Source organism: Quercus suber, unplaced genomic scaffold, assembly GCF_002906115.3.
Source record: "Quercus suber isolate HL8 unplaced genomic scaffold, Cork oak 2.0 scaffold_268, whole genome shotgun sequence".
NCBI classification, from domain to species: Eukaryota; Viridiplantae; Streptophyta; class Magnoliopsida; order Fagales; family Fagaceae; genus Quercus; species Quercus suber.
In genome coordinates this window covers 809,755-831,231 of record NW_027069724.1, presented here as the reverse complement: position 1 = coordinate 831,231, position 21,477 = coordinate 809,755, and the positions used below count along the sequence as shown (strand labels likewise).

At 35.6% G+C, this 21,477-nt stretch overlaps 1 protein-coding gene across 4 annotated transcripts; it reads right to left on the bottom strand.

The window, feature by feature from the left end:
* Positions 1-344: 344 nt before the first annotated feature.
* On the bottom strand, positions 345-19,507 carry LOC112012815 (G-type lectin S-receptor-like serine/threonine-protein kinase CES101). 4 transcript variants are annotated; one of them, XM_065781492.1, is made up of 8 exons: positions 17,603-19,506; positions 16,189-16,236; positions 9,544-9,636; positions 1,891-2,045; positions 1,593-1,803; positions 1,253-1,490; positions 1,017-1,167; positions 345-927 (listed from the first exon to the last, which is right to left on the bottom strand). In XM_065781492.1, exons 1-8 carry the CDS (start codon positions 18,822-18,824, stop codon positions 619-621), a joined length of 2,427 nt encoding a protein of 808 aa, XP_065637564.1. In that variant the 5' UTR covers positions 18,825-19,506; the 3' UTR covers positions 345-618. The 4 variants fall into 4 exon arrangements, with proteins under 4 accessions (XP_065637564.1, XP_065637563.1, XP_065637565.1 ...); XM_065781491.1 differs by having other exon boundaries at positions 1,891-2,087; positions 17,603-19,505; XM_065781493.1 differs by lacking the exon at positions 1,253-1,490 and having other exon boundaries at positions 1,748-1,803; positions 1,891-2,087; positions 17,603-19,507.
* Positions 19,508-21,477: the final 1,970 nt, after the last annotated feature.

Here is a 21,477-nt window from a genome sequence, read left to right as displayed (position 1 = left end):
TTTATTATTTTTGTGTGACTATTAATTATTTTTCTATTTTTATTTTGCATAAGCCCATTATAATTCACTATAATAACAAGAAATTGACATCAAAGGTTTAGTAGTTATATTGTGAAGCCTGTACTTACATTTATTGTTTGTTTGCACTAAACAGGTGGTTATCATTTGTCCTGTGTATTCAATTTCAAAGAATTTGATTAATCGTGTTTGTTTCATAATGCACGTTAGAGGCACATGACAATGCCTTGGTGTTGTCAAATTTTCTAGAAGAAAGGTTCAAAAAGAAAAAAAGAACAAGATAATGTCTATAATGAAGAAAATTGTACAATTTCACTGCAGCCTAGTTTAAACTTGAAGTTTCAAGAGCATTGTAGCTCAATGACATAACCTACTAATCTTTATTAGGAGAACCAGAGTTTGAATCCTCTTCCCACTGTTGTAAGTATTGAATTATCAAAGATAAACTTCAACCAACAAGATTTTTGAACTAATTACTTAGAAAATATAAAGTGACCATTCTCTACTTAGTGCCCTGATATGAGCTACCTCATTGCTATACACAAGATGTTTTTATTGTTAAAGAAAAGGTAATCTGATGATCTTATTCTCACCTTCCATCTATCGTGCATCCATTTCGGAAATGGACAAGCCATTTAGTGAATGGTTATTTGATTCTTTATAAGAAATATTAGCCTCAATTGCTTTCCTTCCAATAGAAAATGCTGGTTTTTTGGGTAAAGGCAATGGCATACTTTCATTTGTCAACAAAAATAGCACGTCTGACATTGTAGGCCGATCAATTGCACCATCCTCTACGCATAATAGACTGACATGAATGCATCTCAGCACTTGATATTTGACACATGAATCACTTATTGCCGGATCAACTAGTTCTATCCCTTCACCTTTTTGCCACAAATCCCAAGCCTAAAGAAAAAGGTTATAGTCATTGGAATGTCTAAAATACGCAACAATCAAAATACACATAGTCCATAGTTAAGGTTTTCTTGACATACGTATCCTACTAGATTGAGAGCATCATCAACATGTTGGAAGCTGTTGTTTCTTCTACCACTAACGATCTCAAGCATTAAGACCCCAAAGCTGTAGACATCGGATTTTATTGAGAATACACCCTTCATAGCATACTCAGGAGACATGTAACCACTACACAAAAACACAAAAAGGAAATTTTCATTTCACAAACACAAACTGAAAATTTTAAAAGATAAATGATGTAAATTTAACGTACTATGTCCCAACAATTCTACTAGTATTTGCTGCCAATTCATTTTGTTCAAATATTCTTGCCAGGCCAAAATCAGAAATCTTTGGGTTCATACTTTCATCAAGGAGAATGTTACTAGCTTTTAAATCCCTATGAATTACTCTTAGCCTTGAATATTTATGGAGGTATATCATTCCTTGAGCAATTCCTTCAATTATCTTGAAACGTTGCTTCCAATCTAGTAGCTTGCTTGTATTATGATCTATCCAATGCAAAAAATTAAATTAGAATTATTCTTCCAATCTTATAAATTCATTAAAGAAATCAATTGAAGTTGTAAGATAAAAGTGGGTGTTGCTCAAACCAAACAGAAAGTAGTCCAAGCTTTTATTGGGCATATATTCATAGATTAACATCCTTTCCTCTCCATGAATGCAGCAACCTAGAAGCTTAACAAGATTCATGTGTTGGAGCTTAGATATGAGTATCAACTCATTCTTGAACTCATGTATTCCTTGCCTTGAATTTTTAGATAGTCGCTTTACAGCTACTTTTTGTCCTGTTAGCAATTTCCCCTGATGTGATGATCAAATAAGGCTTTTAGCCAATATTAGATATAGTCTAATTAAAACATCTTTCTTTAGAAATTTATTGGAGCTTACCATATAAACAGATCCAAAGCCGCCTTCTCCAAGCTTGTTTTCTGCTGAGAAGTTATTTGTGGCGGTCGTGATGCATGCATAACTTAAAACACTTAAATCATGCCTTTGTTTCCTATCATTTCGAATGCCAATGACGGTAGATCTCTCTGATGTCACTAAATCAAGTAATTCAATTTCATTTTTTGTTTCATTCTTCCCTGTATAAATTTACATAAAACATCTTGTTAGGTTCTAAGGTCTTAGGAGTTTTTGTATTTAGAACTCTAATTTGTAATGTTGGCAAACCATGATCAAAACAGTGTATTTAGTCTTGTTTAGAATTGCTCAAAGTTGGTTTAATATTGTAAAGTTGGAATCGAGTGGCTGCAGAAGTACTTGGGACTTTTGGCCTGGCTCGATCGATCGAAAATCGCACAGGTTGAATTTTTTGCAGATTTTCCAACTCAGCCCTACTTCATTAAACGTTTAGGGTTTTGTGTTTTTACCCTAGGTATATAAACTAAACCCTAGCCACATTTTTGGGGGTTGTCCATATTGCTTTGTTGCTCATACATTGCTGTTTTGTGTGAATCTCGTGTGAGATCTTTGAGGAGACTTCCTTTACACAAAACTTAGGGTTTTCAAGGTAGAGATGATTTCAACATCTTGAAGATCATTATAGTTGCAACCATTGGAACTTAAAAAGAAAAGCAAGCGGGGAGCTTGTAGCTGATTGAAGAATTCAAGAAAGAAGTAGTCCGTGGATTCGGAGCTTGCGCGTGGTCGTGTCAGGAAGTTTTACTGGTGGGTAGCATTAGGAAGTCGAGCGGGGAGCTTGTAGTCCTTCTGTAAGAACTTCAATTCTTTCATAGTGAATTCTGTTATGCCTTGAGGATCGGTGGGTCAAATCCTCCCCAGGTTTTTACCGAGTGGTTTCCTGGGTGATCATATCTTGTGTTATTTATTATTCCGCTGCTTTATATCTTGATATGATTATTTGATTGCTTTAACCTAGAATTGCATAATTTGACTAAGTAACAACTTGGCTAATTAATCTAGGCTACGCAATCTGTGTGTTTAAGGGGTCTAAATTTCCAACAAGTGGTATCAGAGCGTGGTAGCTCTTTTTGCTTGAGATTTCTATCTCTGAGCTGATCCTTGACCCCAGTTGTCATGGAGCATGGACACTCTTTGTTTGTTCCTCCTCATTTTGATGGGAACAACTATGCTTATTGGAAAGTAAGGATGAAAGCATTCCTGAAATCCATTGATGAAAGGGTTTGGAATTCTGTTGAATACGGATGGGAGAAGCCCACTACTCCTGTGAGTGAGTGGCAAACTTCTGAAAAAGAAGCAGCAGGCTTCAATAGCAAAGCTATGAATGCCATCTTCAATGCTGTTTCTATGGAGGAATTTAAGAGGATCTCTAATGTTGAGGTTGCTCATATTGCTTGGAAAATCCTCCAAACTGTGCATGAAGGCACAAAGGCAGTTAAGATTAATAAATTGCAACAATTGACTTCTAGGTTTGAGAGTATTAGGATGTCTGATGATGAATCCTTTGATGAATTTTATGCCAAACTGAATGATATTGTCAATTCTGCTTTTAATTTGGGTGAAATCTATGATCAACCTAAAATTGTTAGGAAGATTCTTAGATCTTTAACTGAAGATTTTAGACCCAAAGTGACTGCCATTACTGAAAGCAAGGATGTGGACTCCATCCCTGTAGATGAACTTGTAGGATCTCTCCAATCCTATGAGTCTGACCTACCTAAAGTAAACAAATCCAAATCAATGGCTCTTAAGTCAGTTGATGATGTTGATGGTGGTGGATTTGATGATGAGCTCTCTGCTACAGAGATTGCCTATCTTGCAAAAAACTTTAAGAATTTTCTTAGGAATACAAATAGAAAGGCAAGAGGTACCAACACTGCTGAACCTAGAAATTTTAGGAAGAATGATCCCACTAAGGTAAATAATTTTGAAAAATCAAATGATAGAGGTGGTCAATCTTCTAATAATTTTTTGGGTCCTCAATGTTTTGGTTGTCAAGGGTATGGTCATATGAAATCTGAATGTCCTACATTCTTGAAGACTAAGGGTAAAGCTATGGCTGTAACCCTTAGTGATAATGAGGTTTCTGATGATGAGTCCGGGTGTGACGAGGATGGAAACTTCATTGCTTTCACAGCTACTGCTATGGTCAGTGAAAGCGTATCTGCTGAAGAGAACCCTTCTGATGGGGAACTCTCTGAAGATGCAGATCTTCAAGAGGCCTATAACAAACTTTGCAAAATTGCTGCAAAGGATGCTATGAAAGTTGATCTTGGCCTAAAGAAAATTGACTCTCTGGAGCTTGAAAAGAAAAATTTGCTTGTTAAACTGTTTGATGCTAATGAGCTTCTAAATAATGTTAAATCTGAGAACATGCTTTTGCTTGATAAAGTTAGAACCTTAGAACATGATTTATCTATTGCTAGATCTGCTAGTTCTAAACTTGATCACATGTTAAATGTTCAAAAGTATCCTGCGGATAAATCTGGTTTGGGATATGTTGAAAGCATCTTTGGCTCTACTCCACATTCCACAAATTTTGTTCCTGCTTCTTCTTCTGAACCTTCTGCTAGTGAGGTTGTGAGTGAAACTGTCAAACCACCTGTGAGTGAGGTAGTTAATCCTGTAGAAGTTTCACCACCTAAGAAGATTAGGGTAGACTTAAGAGAATCTAAACCTAGGGAGCCTACCAAATCTAAGGACAAGATGCATGGTAAACCTGCTTGGGTTTGTCATTATTGTGGTAAGTCTGGACATATTCGTCCTAATTGTTACAAGCGTCAAGCTGATAAGAGAGCAACTAAACCAAAAGTGCCTGTGCCTCAAGCACAAGACCCTATGGCACTAATTGGTGAATTGGTAAAGGTGTTAAACCTTTATTCCAATCCTGGAGTTGGGAATCACTCGAATGTGAATATGAACTCCAATGCTCGTGGTGCATCCAAAAGGTCTTGGATGCAAAAGACTCGAACTAACTGAGTCTTTCTGACATGGTCCTTGTGCTTAATTGCCTTTTCCTTTGGTGACCATTGTTCTTTGGTTTTTTGTCTTTTTGTTGTTTTTGTTCTAGGACTTGCATTGCATTACATTCATGCATTTCATTCTAGGATGTATCTGTTTTCTCTTTTAATAAAAAAAAAAAAAAAAAAAAAAAAAAAAAAGAAAAAAGAAAGGGAGAAAGCAAACATTATGTTAGACACTATTTGTCTTGATTTTTGAAAAACAAGGTTGGTCTATCTTGTGACACATATCATGGTCTGTGTACCTTGTTTAACTTTGATGAACTTTTTCATTGCACTTGACTAGTTAAAACTTTGTAGTGCATGTTGTGTGGGAAAGATGTGTTTGGTTTTTATTCTCCTTGTCTTAATCATGAAGTCATATGTTATTTAACTGTCGGACTTGATTCTTTTGAGAAAGGCATAAATAACCATCTCACCACTGTTCACTAGCCAATCATGAACACCTTAGTGCATATCATAAGATTCTGTGCTCGAGAAAGTGTAGCACATGCACAAAAAGAACATAAGGTGTAGCCTCAAAATAAATTAAAACTGGTGTGTACTATTAGGCTTGATGCCAATTCACTTAATTCAAACCGGTGTGTACTATTAGGCTGAATGCCATCTCATACAAATAAGAGGCAAAAATACAAGAAACTTACATGATTGCAAGCTTTTGTTCTAGGAGATGTGGGAGTTATAGGATGTAACTCTTTAGGTGATAGTCTCTTTTAAATTCTATGTGATGAATTGTGTAGACTTTGTGTTTGATTGCCATTCACATATCACCTCACATGTATCCCAAGTTTTTGCTAGTATCACACACTACACAAGTTACTCTTTGTTAAACACTGTACATACTAGTGTGTGTGTTTATGGTCTGACCAACCAAGTTTGAAAATATCTTGAGATTTGTGCACAACATTTTTGTTGCTTGAGAAAATTCAATGGGGGAATGATTGAAACGTGTTTTTGACATAATTTGGGTTTAAAAATTTTGGGTTTTTGAAAAAGCATTCCATCTCATACTCATGCATTTTGTTTTTACTATTTAATGCTTTGAGGAGTTGTTTTACAAAATTTTGGTTTGTATCTTTCAAAACTGGATTTTTTTCAAAATTTAGTGAGCTTCTGACCATTTCGATCGATCCAACCCATTTTTCGATCGATCGAAAAAGTGCCTTAGTTTGTTCTAAAACGACTGTCACATTCGATCGATCGAATGTAATTTTCGATCGATCGAATATCGTGAAAAAGGTTTTTAAAAGGCACTTTTCTGACTTTTTCAAAGATCCTATTTCAAAACTTTTCAAACCTTTTTCCTCTCTCCGCGTTGGCAAGCTTGGTATTGTGATTTTTTGTCGTTTTCTTCCGAAGTCTTTGCACAATCTCTCTCTCCTCAAGCCGGTAAGACCCTTTTGCCCTTCCTTTTGATTTATTTTTCATCATTTCATGCATACATTCATGCTTTTAAGGGGCGATTTTCGCACTTTGCTTTTTTGGTTTTTTCTTTTGATTCAAGCCATAATTGATGCAATTGATCATTGGGTTTTTGTGGGGACATGTTATAGACATGATTTAAATAGTTCAATTTGATCAATTTTGAGTTTGATGTGAAATTGAAAAATCTAGGGTTTCCTAATTGATCCGATTTGGGGATTTTGTGAAATTGAGTAGAATTTGATGCAATTGGCTTGTTGGATTGATGAAATTAAGCATTATAATCTATGTGTTGTGTTTTGTGATGCTCAATTCATCATTTGGTTTTAAAAATTTTCAATTTGTGTTAAATTTTTGGGGTTTTTGTTAAGAAAATTCCTTGCTCAAGCCAATTTTGTCAATTTAATCTCAATTGAACTTAGTTGTTCACTGCATTAGTGCATGCATCATGGCATTGTATCTGCTCATGCATCATATAGATTTTAATTCTATTGTTTTTTTTTTGGTAACTTGCAGTCTGCCTTTGGTTTTGTTTTTTTTGTTCCTTTGGTTTTCTCTTTGTGTCTCTGTTCTTTCCTTAGCATCATGCCTAGGAAAACTAGAGCCCATAGGTCCCTTCCCTCATCCTCTCCATCCCCTCCCTCCTTTGACCGTGAGAGGTTTCCGAGTGAGAAAAACCAAGATCTTTTTGAGAAGCTTAACCTTAAGAGGAAGATTTGGGCTGAGCGTTCTGTTGTGTTAGATGAGCTTGATCCGGCCATTAGGGCTAACTTTGAGCGTCGGGGCTGGTTACCTTTGTTAGACATCTCTGATCCTCCTCCACCGTCTGCCTTGATTAGAGAGTTCTATTCGAACATCTCTATCCACATCTATGATTCCAACACTTTGGTAAAGAGTTGGATACGAGGTGTTGGGTACACCATTACTCCTCAGGTAGTGGCTGCTGCTCTAGGGGTACCGTTGGTTAGGGATCCTGTCTATCCTTATGATGAGTCTCCCGAGCTGAGCGATGTTTTGTCTTACATCACTGGTACTTCTGTCCAGTGGGGTTCTGATCCTAGGATCACTTCTGCTGAGCTCTCCGGGTTACATTATCTTTTCTTTAGGATAGCCTGTCATTCCATCTGGCCTATTTCTCATGTGCACACCATTCCTCTTGAGAGGTGTGTATTTTTGTACGCTCTTGTTACTGATGCTCCTATCAGTTTTCCCCATCTATTTCTTCGTTCTTTGAACGAGGTTTATAGGAGTTCATCTTCTTCACATGCCCTTGTTCATCCTATTTTCATTCATAGGATTTTGCTCCATCTTGAGCTTCGTGGCTTTCCTTCCTCTGAGCCTGTTCATGTGATTGCTCCTATCGGTGCGTCTTTTCTTAGACAGAGGGCTGCTCATCTTCGAGCTGGTTCTAAACACCCTAGGTCTGAGCCCTCTAGTAGCGTACCTCCTCCTCCTTCTTCTTCTGCAGGTCCTGCTGGTGAGGATATTTCTGATCCAGTTGGTGCTGATACTGCTACTGCTGATGTTCCTTCACCTCCTTCGGCCGACTTTGATGTTCGTCGTACTTTGGAGACTGTCATGACTGTTCAGCAGGCTCATGGTCAGATTTTGGTGGACTTGCTGGATGAGATTCGTGCTCTTCGAGTGGATTTAGCACGTCTTCATTCTTCCTCACCACCTCCTTTTGATGGCGACTCATGATTGCTCTTTGGCATTCCGTCACAAAAAGGGGGAGTGGAGTTTTGACTTGGAGTTTTGTCTTGTGGAGATTTTTGTTGTTAGGGGGAGATATTGTTTTAGATTGTATCTAGGTGCTTCACTATGTATATCATTTTTTTTGGGATATTCATGTTAGGGGGAGTAACATTGTTTGATATACATTTATTTTTTATTGATTCTTGTTGCTTTATGATTCACTGCGTATTGATTTATATTTATGACTTGTTCATTTTTATATGTCTTTATTTTGTGTTGTGTGGATCTTACAAGAATGTTATACCTGTTGTTTTTACTCTTTTCTGTCACACATGCGTTTATGCGTTTGTTGAGTATTTCAGGAATATACAGGTTGATTCAACTAAGCTGCTGTCTACACTTGCAACTGATGGATAGTAGTTAGGCTGAATTTGATTTTATGAGCATTACCTTTGTAAAGGGCTTTTTATTTGTAAAACTTTGAGCTGTGAATTAGGGTTTTGTCACGGATTGCCAAAGGGGGAGTTTGTTAGGTTCTAAGGTCTTAGGAGTTTTTGTATTTAGAACTCTAATTTGTAATGTTGGCAAACCATGATCAAAACAGTGTATTTAGTCTTGTTTAGAATTGCTCAAAGTTGGTTTAATATTGTAAAGTTGGAATCGAGTGGCTGCAGAAGTACTTGGGACTTTCGGCCTGGCTCGATCGATCGAAGAATAGACTCGATCGATCGAAAATCGCACAGGTTGAATTTTCTGCAGATTTTCCAACTCAGCCCTACTTCATTAAACGTTTAGGGTTTTGTGTTTTTACCCTAGGTATATAAACTAAACCCTAGCCACGTTTTTGAGGGTTGTCCATATTGCTTTGTTGCTCATACATTGCTGTTTTGTGTGAATCTCGTGTGAGATCTTTGAGGAGACTTCCTTTACACAAAACTTAGGGTTTTCAAGGTAGAGATGATTTCAACATCTTGAAGATCATTATAGTTGCAACCATTGGAACTTAAAAAGAAAAGCAAGCGGGGAGCTTGTAGCTGATTGAAGAATTCAAGAAAGAAGTAGTCCGTGGATTCGGAGCCTGCGCGTGGTCGTGTCAGGAAGTTTTACTGGTGGGTAGCATTAGGAAGTCGAGCGGGGAGCTTGTAGTCCTTCTGTAAGAACTTCAATTCTTTCATAGTGAATTCTGTTATGCCTTGAGGATCGGTGGGTCAAATCCTCCCAGGTTTTTACCGAGTGGTTTCCTGGGTGATCATATCTTGTGTTATTTATTATTCCGCTACTTTATATCTTGATATGATTATTTGGTTGCTTTAACCTAGAATTGCATAATTTGACTAAGTAACAACTTGGCTAATTAATCTAGGCTACGCAATCTGTGTGTTTAAGGGGTCTAAATTTCCAACACATCTTAACTTAGTTTGAACAATAATGAAACTGCAAATGTAATTTAACAAAATTCTTGCATATCTGAACTCGCTACCTTCAAGTGCAACCTTTCTCCTCAGTAGATAACACAGTATGCATAAGAATATTACAAGTAGAGAAATGGCAATAGGAATCCACTTCTTTGTTCCTGCATTTGGTAATAAGTATTTGTGTCAGTAATCCCCAAATCATATAAATAATTTGCTTTTGGTCAAAATTATATATATAAATGGTTAGATTTTATGAAAATATAGAGAAATAGTCTAAATAGAGAATAAAGAGAATAGAAGAATTGTATAGTTTGGCCTAATGGCCTACACCCACAGAAGACACCCTTGGTGACTATATCTTTACTATAATCTCAATTCTATGTTAGAATGAATCATAAGCAAGACATATAGGGATTAGGAGTTAATGTTAGGTATACATGGGCTTCACAATATAATTTGGCCTTTTGAGCCAATACACAAACCTTTTATCTTTAACATCCCTCTCAAACTCAAGGTGGAAGCTTGTTGAAGACAACTTGAGTTTGGAATGTAACTCTTGAAGATAAAGATTCCTTAAAGATAACCATGTAGAATGAATGTGAAATTCCTGATTATGAAAACTAACAACAATGCCGGATGAAGCCGAAAGACAATAAAAGCCTAAGAAGGTTGCATTAGTGATCTAGGAGGGCCTGCTACTTGAGGTGGCTACACCAAGGGCCTGAGGACCATCTGCAAAGAACAACGTTGTGATGAAGCACATAAATGAGTTAATGAATGTAACTGATGTTGAACCCAAGGAGAGGGGTTAATTTTGTGTTTTGGAAGCCTCAAATCAGAAAATGAACCCAAAGTCAGAATCTATGAGAAAAAAGGGTGGGGCACACTCGATTTGAAAATTCAACTCTAGTCAAAGTCAAGATAAGGTCAATGGTCTGGTTTAGAATTAGATCGACTTAAGTCAACAATCTAAATCTTTAAAAAGTCAATGGGCCAATCTGATCTTGTTGATTCAGCCATAGCCAGATTGGTTTAGTAGTCCAGTCAGCAAACTAGTTTAGTTTCGGATCGGATCGAGGTAGACATCCAAGTTAACCCGACTTTTAGAAGGTTGGTTTTATTTAATTTTATTTTTACTAAATACCCTAGATGGTTACTGTTGTGGGCCTTGTGACATGCAGCGTGGTAGGACAGGATGAGGCACATGGGGTCATTGTCATTTGTCGAAATCTTTTGAAGGCGCTTGGAGGCTCCAATGAGGTTAGTTCTAATAGATTTGAGTAGATTGACATGAGCTCTACCCAACAGTATGTGTGGTGTTACGATCAGATACCTTGAGAGTTGAGACGGAAGATCTGATATTAGCAGTGGTTTTGCGGCATTGTGGTGGCTTCTGACAGCAACAGATGGAACTATAGGCCATGGATTGAGATCAGGTGCAATTCCTAGGGTATTGCAACTGATGCAATTCTCTCATTTTCTCTCACAAATATTTTTACGTTTTTTACTTTTTAACTTTCATTTAATAAATTTTATTTAATGGTTGAGATTGAAAATTATTTTTTCAATTCTTAATCTCAGTCATAGATTACAATTGCATCAGATGCAATACCATAGGTGTGTGATGGAGAAAGTGAGATCCGGAATGAACTAGAAAAAGTAAAAGAATGGTAGATAGAGATGAGAGTGGGATAGGTGCGTGGTGGAGTAAAAACCAAGAGAAAAAAAAAAAAAAAGTATGGATGTAATTAAGTTTGGAAAAATAATATAAAAAATAAGAAATGGCAATTAAGAAATGCTACTATAATATTGTTACAATAAATTTTAAGTAGTAGATTGTTATTAGCTAATATTGGTGAGTAAAAAAATAATTTCAATAGTAAGTTCAAATTAAAACTAGTAACAACTTTCCACATAAGATTTTGATGTGATTCTTGTGAAAGTATTGTTAAAAATATTGTAAATATAACATTTTTTTATTGAAAAATATAATTGTTGGGAATGAATATAGGAAAAATAAATGATGATAAAAAAAGAATAAAGAATGAATGAAGAAATAATGTTTAAATGAGATGGAGAAAAGGATAGAGAATCTGTTGGAAAGTGTATTTGAAAAAGTAAGTAAGTTAAAGGTAAAATGAACTGTTCACTCTCCAAACAGTACAAAAATTTGAAGAGGCTGCTGTAGATGCTCTAACCTATTATCATAGTAACCTAGGACAAAAATAACATTTTTATAAGACGATAGGTATGGAAAGGCTTGCAAATTAGGACCATACTGTTGCTGATTAGGCGTGAGAGACCCTTTACTTCAAATCCATAAATCATAGTCTTTGTTGTCGTGGTTCAAGCAACAACACCAATAACATAAGTTTGGCAAACATTCATATTTGAAAACGACCGAGCTTTTCTCACCACCTTCTAGAGACACCACCCTCCCTCAGGAAAGGGGAAGTGACACACCAATAGTAACCCGAACCTAAATAAAACTTCCTCCCTCCTCAGTGGCCGCTCCTGAGGTCCTGAGGACTGTCTGACTTCCCATTAGTCTCACATAGACCTTTGGCCACCTCTTTCATAATAAACCTAACTAGGATGTCATGAACTTGTACCCAAAAGGTGGCCTTTGCAAACTTCAAATCACATAACAGAATATCTTTATCATACCTTTCCAAAATCACCAACTGCTTGTCGAAGCTTGATGGATTGCTGTGAATGATTGTATCCATGTCAGTAGGATTGTCAAAGACAAAAAGAACTTTGTGGTCTCCTAAATTTCATAACATAAAACAACTAGTAGACCGCCATAATTGTTTGAAGGTTCTTGCTACAACCTCCATGTGTAAAGCTTGAGATTTCAAGAATCGGGCAGCAATAATAGACTCTTTAAACCTCTAAGTTTTGCAAAGGATGAATCCAATGTTTTCCTTCTAAGAGAGAGAAAGATTACCCTAAGTTTTTGTTAAATCCTCCATGGTCAATACACAAAAAAAAATGGAACTATTTCCCTAATATCCCAAGAAAAAAAAAAAAAACCCACAAGCTCAAGAGGCACACTTGTTGCCTCAAGAGAACAAAATTTCCTTCCAAAGAAAGGATGGTAATTCTATAGCCTAAGAGAAGAGGAGAACCCAACTTTCTTAGTGACAAAAAAAACTTATTTTTAGCAATTTTTATTTGTTTGAATCTATAACATGTCAATGCTTAAGGAAATAGAGCTGATCTAAATAAATGTTTATGTGGGCCCAAGGATATAAATACTGAGGTAGTCTAAACATAATGAAGAAATAGAGTTGACCATGTCTGGATAGCAACCCCACGATCTAGTAGCTGATCATAAACCCTTGTGTGGGCTCATTGTGACGCACACGGGCGTTGCCCAATGAGTATGCCTTAGTCGTTTGGCCAAAGGAAGAGGGTTTAAGCATCACACTTGCTTTTGAGAACTAGGAACGAACTTTGACTCCTATGTAAAGGTCTAATGAATCAAACATCGAGTCAAGAGTTAGGGACATGGGCTTGGGAAGGTGCTAGGCACCCAAGCAGTGTGCCGGCCACCACTAGACCATTTTAAATAAAGAAATTAGGATAAATTACAAAGTTGGTCCATATCATTTACGCTATATCTCAATTTAGTTCCTAACCTTTCAATTGTGTCAATTTTATTATCAACTTTTCAATGTTGTGTCAATTTAATCCATGTCATTATCTCTTAGATGAAAATTATTGACATGGTAAATAGCCCACATAAAAATAAATAAAAATTGCCACATCAATGGACAATTGTACTGCCACATCATCTAACAACCAAAATCTCTTAACTCAACTCCATCTGCTCTCCCCCTTTCTCATTAGTCACCACTAACCAAACCCATCTCCATCTCCTCTCCCTCATCCTCTAAGAAGTTGCAGAGACCAGCAAGTTCAACTTAAGAATAATTGATTGAAATATTTAACTTATGTTACCTAGAAAAGATATAAAAGTCGTGTTAGTCTTTCCAAAGTGAGAAAGTATGGAACTTTAGAAGTCTGGGACCACATAAGACTTTCACCATATCCTAATATTCCCACCAGATCCTAAAGTCAACCATATGTATAACAAATGAAATAAAACCCAAAACACATAACCTAGTGGGTTCAGTAAAAACAAAGGAAGAGTTCCTAAGTCTATAACTATGGATACCGCCACAACCAAATTTGCTTTATCATTTTGTTTTAATAACATAAATCTACCGAGTGCTCTGTAGTTACCTTGTAAGGTATGCCCTTCAGTTGTTCCCTTCTTTGGTTGGTGGAGACTAATGAGAGAGGGGGAAAGGAGATGAAGATGAGTTTGAAATTTTATTAGAGTTTAGGAATTTTGATTGTCATGTTTCAAATTTAATTTTTTTCGTAAATTAAAAAAAAAAAAAAAAAAAACTTATGTGGTTGTACAGGTGTTTATTGACATGGGAAATAAATAATTTTTTTTGGCCGTTTGCCACGTCAAAATTTTTTCATCCAATAGATAATGGCAATGACTAAACACTGTTCACGTACTAAAAAATATTAAAAATGGGTCCCACGGTACTATTTACACATTTAAAAATTATTTTGCTACAGTATTTTCAGTTTTCAGTTTTCAGTTTTCAGTTTCAGCAACAATAAGTTCAATCCAAACTCACCCTAAATTGATACGACACTGAAAGGTTAGAGACTAAATTGATACAATTGAAAAGTCAGGAATCAAATTGAAATATGATATAAAAGATAGAGACCAACTTTGTAATTTACCTGAGAAATTATTAATGCAGCCCTACCCCAATCATGCATTTATTCACATTAAATAAAACGCACACAAGGCATATTCAAATGAGTAATGCTACAGTTACAAACTATTTTAGAACATTTTTACAAAATGTTGATGTGACTAACATCTTATTGGTTTTCATCTAGACCCACCATTAATATCACATTTTCATTTACCAATAATTACTCATCACATCAGTAGTTTGTAAAACTTTTTGTAAAATTGTTTATATCTGTAGCATTATTCTATTCAAAAATCACATCACAGACACAAAAGGAAATTGATTTAAAATTCAAATTAAATTAGATTCAACCAAATTAGAAAACAAGCAATCAAATCAAAGATTGCACGTTTCATTCAAACAAATCATAGAAAATAAATAGTTGTCATTTATTAACTCAATCCTAGAAATTTAAAATCAAACAAGTCCCAGAATTTATAGAAAACAATCAATTTAATAAAGATACGATGTTCTACTCATTCTAGGTGTGGGCTGTGTATGCATCCTGCTTACAAAAAAAAATTAAATCTTACATTTTCATATTAAATTAACTGAAAATGTAACACATAAACTAAAATAAATAAATAAAAATGAGAAACATTAACGAATAAATATGATCAACTCATGGCCAAATTAACACATATCAAGAAAGGTCATGATCATCACATAAATGAAACAAACATTCTGTTGGGTTCTAAGATTTTAGGTTTAGATGTATTAGAATTTCAATTTGTAATGTTGGCAAATCATGATCAAAAAGTTTAATCTTGTTTTAGACTTGCTCAAAGTATGTTTAAGTGTAAAGTTGAAATCGAGTGTACTGCAAGATTTACTGTGTAAATCTGCCTGGCTCGATCGATCGAAGCTTATGCAGATTATTTTTCTGCATAATTTTCCAAATCAACCCAAGCTCGTTTGACGTGTAGGGTTTTATGTTTTGCCTTAAGTATAAAAGGGAAAACCTTAGCCACGTTTTGAGGTTGCTCTTTATGCTGTGTGTGAATCTCTTGTGAGATCTAGAGGTATTTGCCTTTATACACACTTAGGGTTTCCAATCTCAAGATTGATGTCGGAAGCTTGGTGATCAATTCAGTTGCAGTTTCAAGAGCTTAAAGATACACAAGCGGGAGTGCTTGTACTTGCTGTGAATACAAGAAAGAAGTAGTCTGTGGACTCGGAGCTGTCACGTGGTCATGATAGTAAGTTTCTTACTCGAGGTAGCAATAGGATGTTAGTGGTCTAAGTCACTATTGTGAAATTTTATTTCCAAATAACATTAAATATTAAAAAATTTAGTTAGTTGACACGTTTCAAAACAATGTTGAAAACTAGCATCTCGAGTGTCTAAAACTCGAGTTCCAAGATAAAAATCGAGTTTTTAAGTCTCGATTTGTGGAGATAAAATGTTGGAAATCGAGTTTTTGAGACTCGAGTTTGGAAATCGAGTCTTAAAAACTCGATTTTCACTTCGGTTTTTGCTTTTTGGATCTCGAGTCTTAGAGACTCGAGATGCTAGTTTCCAACTTTCTTTCTGACGCATCTTAACTTACTATATTCTCCCTCCTCACTATGCTATTCTGCACATTCCCCCCGCTATTGTGTAAACTTCAATTCTTTCATAGTAGATTTGTTTTACCTTGAGGATAGCTAGGTTAAATCCTCCCTAGGTTTTTTACCGATTTGGTTTTCTTGGGTTATCATATCATTATGTTATTTATTTTCCGCATTTTACAATGATATGATATATTTGTGTTAACCTAGATCTGATAATTTGACTAAGTAATCACTTGGCTAATTAACTAGATTAATCTGGTTGTGTTTTAAGGGGTCTAAAAATGAACAAATTCAAATAAAATACATCAACAAATTGATGTGGATCGCATTTAACAAAGTAAGAATATTGTTGAAGTGAAAACTTACCACGTCTATGGATCACGGATTTGAAGCTTTTAACCGATCCCTCAGTGCCTACAACAACAAAATGAGATTAAGAATACAACAACAAAATGAGATTAAAAATACAAGGAAATGGAAGAACACTTTAGATTTTCGCTAATCATTACCCAAGAATAAAAATATTATTAAAAGAGGTTTATGAAAACAAGACTGAAAACCACTTTCTATCTATAGGACTACTCGAGTGGTTTTCAAAGCCTAAAAATGTGCTAGTGAGATAGAGAGATAAGAGAAAAGTGAGAGAGAGATTTAGAAGAATGATAGCCTAAAGTGTGATGTCCCAACTCTTCATTGGCAATATATTGTCTTTTTTGGGAGTGACACAAAGTCTCTTCCTCAAGTTTTTAAAAGGCCTCTTGCCAATTAGAGTTCAAGGCTCTTAGATAAGGCTAAAAACCTCTTCTTACCTAGGCAATGTGGGACTAAGTCAAGATTTGGTTTTTCCTCACTTCACCCCATTTAAAAGGTTATTAAATAAGAGGTAGAATGGAGGAGACATAGATCTAACTTAGGCTCTCTTGTTCTGATACCATGTTAAATTTTAGTCATATAACCATATATACTTCTAACATATATTACTAACTATACTTTTGCACGCCATATATGTACATGCACTATAAAAAAAGCCTATCAAAAGTTGAAAACAAGTGAGGTGCTTGGAAAACCAAAATAATGCAAAGATTGTAAAGAAGACCCCAAAATTTTGAAGAACCAAAACAGATAATGAGAGATATATTTCGGACAGTGGAAAGAAGATAAGATAGGCAAAGAAGAAAGAAAAAAGAATTAAACTATGGGCGTTGGGTCAGTTAGAGAGAAAAGAAGATGAGGCAAAAAAAAAAAAAAAAAAAGGGAAAGGGGTTGGGCATGACTCTATCTCAATTGAAAAGAGAGAACCTATTCACAATTTTTTTCATTTATTTATAATATTTAATTTGAATCACGAGATAAATACATTTAAAATGAGGTGAGAGAGAGAGATTGGTAGTGTTAGTGGAAAGAAATAAGTCAAGAATAAGAGAAAGAAGAAATAGATACAAGAGAGGGAAGAGGTTAAAAAATATGGATTTTACTTATGTGTGCCCTTAGGGCACACATTAACTGGACCCATATTGTTTAGAACTTTTTTGAAATGGTTGGAAACACTTATATACTAAATATGGTACACCTCAAGCTCCAACTCACCCAAATGGTGCAATGGTGAAAATATTAGTTTATATTGTGATTGTTGGATATTGAAATATATCGTTCTTATAGAGGAATTGAATTAGTGAACTTACTACCAAGAGAGATTTCCAATTGAGATATCAAAGGTTCAAATCCCTCCTCTTGACTATCGAATTATTAAAAAATAAAAAATAAAAATCTGTGAACTTACCATTGAGAAAAGGGCTTGAATCATTTGATGATAGAACAAATATGGATGGTGGCTCACCAGGGCCGGGAAGAAATTGCCACTTACCGGTCCAAAATCGGCATCCAGTGTCATTAGGAAACCAAGAAGTAAAAGCCACACAACCACAGTTGTTCCAGCAAATTGCTCTGCAGTCACTGATGCCAAGACTTGAATCATAGTTGGCTGAAAAATCTCCAGCTACTAAAAACCCAGTTCTAAGATCGAATATGTCACCATGATGCCTACACACTGGCTGCTTCAATCTCTGACACCCTCCATTAGTGTTATAACCATAACAATAATCAGCTCGAGCAATATCTTGTCCTTTTAAATCCTTTAATTGCCCCATGGTTGTAAGCAACCATTCTGACCTCTGGCTTTGATTGCTATTAACGTAGGTGAAAGAATCTTCATCTTCATTTGAAACAATGATGAAGTCATACATAGATGTCACCTCTGGTGAAATATTCTTAAATGTCTTACCTCTCAAGACTCCACTTGTCCAATAAATCACCCCATATTGCTTAATGATCAATTGGTATCCCTTGGGGTCCCATTCAAGAGCCAAAGGCCCTGGAACTGGGATTTCATCAGTTAACCATGATGTGAGTGACCAAGTTTGGCCAGTTTTGTGCCTGACCCCTAATTTCATTCCAGGCAAAAGTGTGTCGGCAGGATAATCAAAACTTTGCCATAGGACCCTTTTAATTGATCCGTTTGATTGAACTTCTTTTAATATAAAATTGCCTGAATCCAATAGAGTAGCAACAGTATTTTTGGTAGGTTGAGGAGGAGAGTATAAAACTATAGGATCCCCACCTTTTTGTACAATTTTCAATGTTCCATTGTTGTCCAAGGTAAGCATGACCGAATTGTTAACAATTGGTCTGTCTCGACTGCCAAACCATACAAAAAGATTAAAAGGAAGAATTTGATCAGCCTCAGCCATCTCTGATATTGCTAAGTAGGTTTCGGTAGTGGTAGTAGTACTATCGATCCGGTGGAAGAACCCCAAAGCGAATGTCCCTTTTTCAGAAACTATGTAAGTTGAGGAATTGAGCGTATCACCAGGATTAATACTGTCACCCGCAGATGATATACCCGTAGATGATACATGTACCCACTGTGCATCATGAGGAGTCCACATGCATGGGAAGAAGAGCAAGAAAACTAATTTGAAAAACTGTACGACGTTGGTATCCATGATTAATACCACTGAAGTTTTCACAAGGCTACTACATGAACGTCTAGGAAGACTCTAGGAGTAATTGGATCAATACAGTAGGCAATTTTAAAGAATGAAAGAAAATTTCTCACTGGTGTAATGATCTAATCATGGATAAAATGTACAATAAATTTAGAGTCATGAGTAATGATGAACCAGAAATTAATATTTGTGGTCGTAAAGGACGGAGCAAATATTACGCACATTGATGACAAAACGTAAAGGACGGAGCAACGGTCACAGAATCAGCTGTGATCTCTAGACAAAGATTCTGTAACGCACTAGCTGTTAAGCATAAATGCGGCACATCTTTGCCCATTAATGAGGCGCATAACTATAAAAGAGAAGACAACAGAAGTTAAAGGTACACACAAATACTGTATGAAATCACTCTCAATTCATTTTCTCTCTAGAATCTCTCCCTTACTAACTTAAGCATCAGAGGCGGTTTGGCTGATGTCACACCGGCGTGTTACTCTTCCCCTCGGTTCATTTCGCAGGATTCTCACCTACAGAGACGACCCCATTCACAGCATCGTCCATCCACTATGACGAGGAGCTCAACTGTTGATTTTTTGCTTCAACAAGTAATAAGTTGTAAATTAAAGATGATAAAGTGACGTCAGTAGTGATTTCAGGATGAGAATCAATAAATATTTTCCAAGTCAATTATAAAAAAATGTTGTCTTTAAAATGTGTGTACGTAACTCACAATGAGTCAATGATTATGTGTGAAATAATGACCCTTGATGCAATGTTGTGAACGACAGATAATAAACTTGTCAATTCAAGTGTCGCCAGTGAATGGATCTGTTGAGTCGGTGGCTTTATTTGGTCAATATTACTTGAACGCGTCTTGCAAGGAGTCTTAACTCCTTGTGCTAGACGTGAAAGACTTGCAAATAAAGTCCTAGTGGGTTTAGGACTTGCTGTAGCTGACTTAGCCTATTGTATATATACTATGTGATGTGCCGCAATAGTATATTGAGTGAGAAAGAGTTGTATTACAAGACTAGTGCAAATACAATAAGGTGCTCTATTCTTTGTGTGAGAGAGCCAAAAGCCAAGGGTGTATTTAGGGATTGGGTCTTGTGAGAGTGTTTATATGCTACTATTGTAATCTCCTTACTTTATAGTGGAACTTTTTCTGTCACTTCCCGTGGATGTAGGCAATTGCCGAACCATGTAAATCTTTGTGTTTATTATTTTTCTTCTCTTCTTTAATCTTGCGTTAGTGGGTGTATTTTCACAACCGGATTAATAATTATGTGTGAAATATGATCTCATTCACTACTGTATGTTTAGGTAAAGAATTTTTAGGCAAGTTTTGTTCATCTTAGAGCACTCGCATCAGTGCATATATAATAGAAAAATTACCACATTTTAGTCAATTAAGCGCAAAATTCACTCATATCAGGCATGCAAAATTGTGTAAGAATACATAGTTGATTTTTTATTCTTTGTTTACATATCCTGAGGATGAAAAAAGAGAATGAATGATAGTTATTATATGTGAATACGGATGAACAATTTTTAAAAATTGATATTTTAACGAAATATAGTCTAAAATAAATAATTTGATGTGGTATGTTTTGAAAAGTAAGTATGTAATATAAAAAAATAAAAAAGTATGTCCTTATGCTAAAATAGACATAATTTTTTTTAAATTCTAATATGAAAATTTCCTAGATTGGTGAAGGAGATAGATTTTTCAAATTTAAGCCAAGATTTGTGCAGTTCACTGATTTAGCATCTCTTACACTGTGTTTGGTTGGGGTGATTTTAGGGAGAATGGAAAACATAGGGAGGAAAAGTGGGTCGAAAACAGTGTTTTCCACTGTTTGGCAAAAGAAGGAAAACACTGAAGATGGAAAACCCAGAGAAAATTTTCTCTCTCGGGCCCACAAATCTCATCCTCCCAAATCAAGAGGAAAATTGTGGGGAGAAAAGTGGACTTATGGCATTTTTACACAAATTCCCCTTGGAATCAAGTTTTTTTTTTTTTTTTAAAGAAAAAAAAAAAAAAAAACAGAGAGAAAGCACTGGAGAATGAGAGCTGCGCTTGCTAGTGCTGGAAGCCTGGAACGTTCTTGAATGAGGGAGACAAAGCAAATAAAAGAAGGGGGATAGAGATAAGGACAACGTATGGAGGAAAAAAAAAACGTATGGATGAAATGAAGGCTAAGAAAGGACAAATAATATAAAGAGTAAAAAATCTTGAGAAATGTTACCACAATATTTTCACAATAAATGTTAAGTAACAGATTGTTATTAGTTAATATTGGTCAGTAAAAAAATAATTTCAATGGTGAGTTCAAATTAGAACTAGTAACAAATTTCCACATAAATTTTGTTGTGAAAGTATTGCGAAAAATGTTTTGGACATAACACTTCTCATTGAAAAATATAATTGTTCGTAAATTTATATTATTTAATGAGTACAAATAAATTTATTTCTTATCTATTATGTAACAATGGTATAATAGTCAATTTATATAAACTACAATTTTTTATCCTCTCACTTTTCTTTTTAACCAAACAAAAGAGTTTTACACCCTCCCACTTTTCCATCTCTCCAACCAAACACACACGAGGGAAAACTAAATATTTTCTATCTTCCCACTTTTCCATC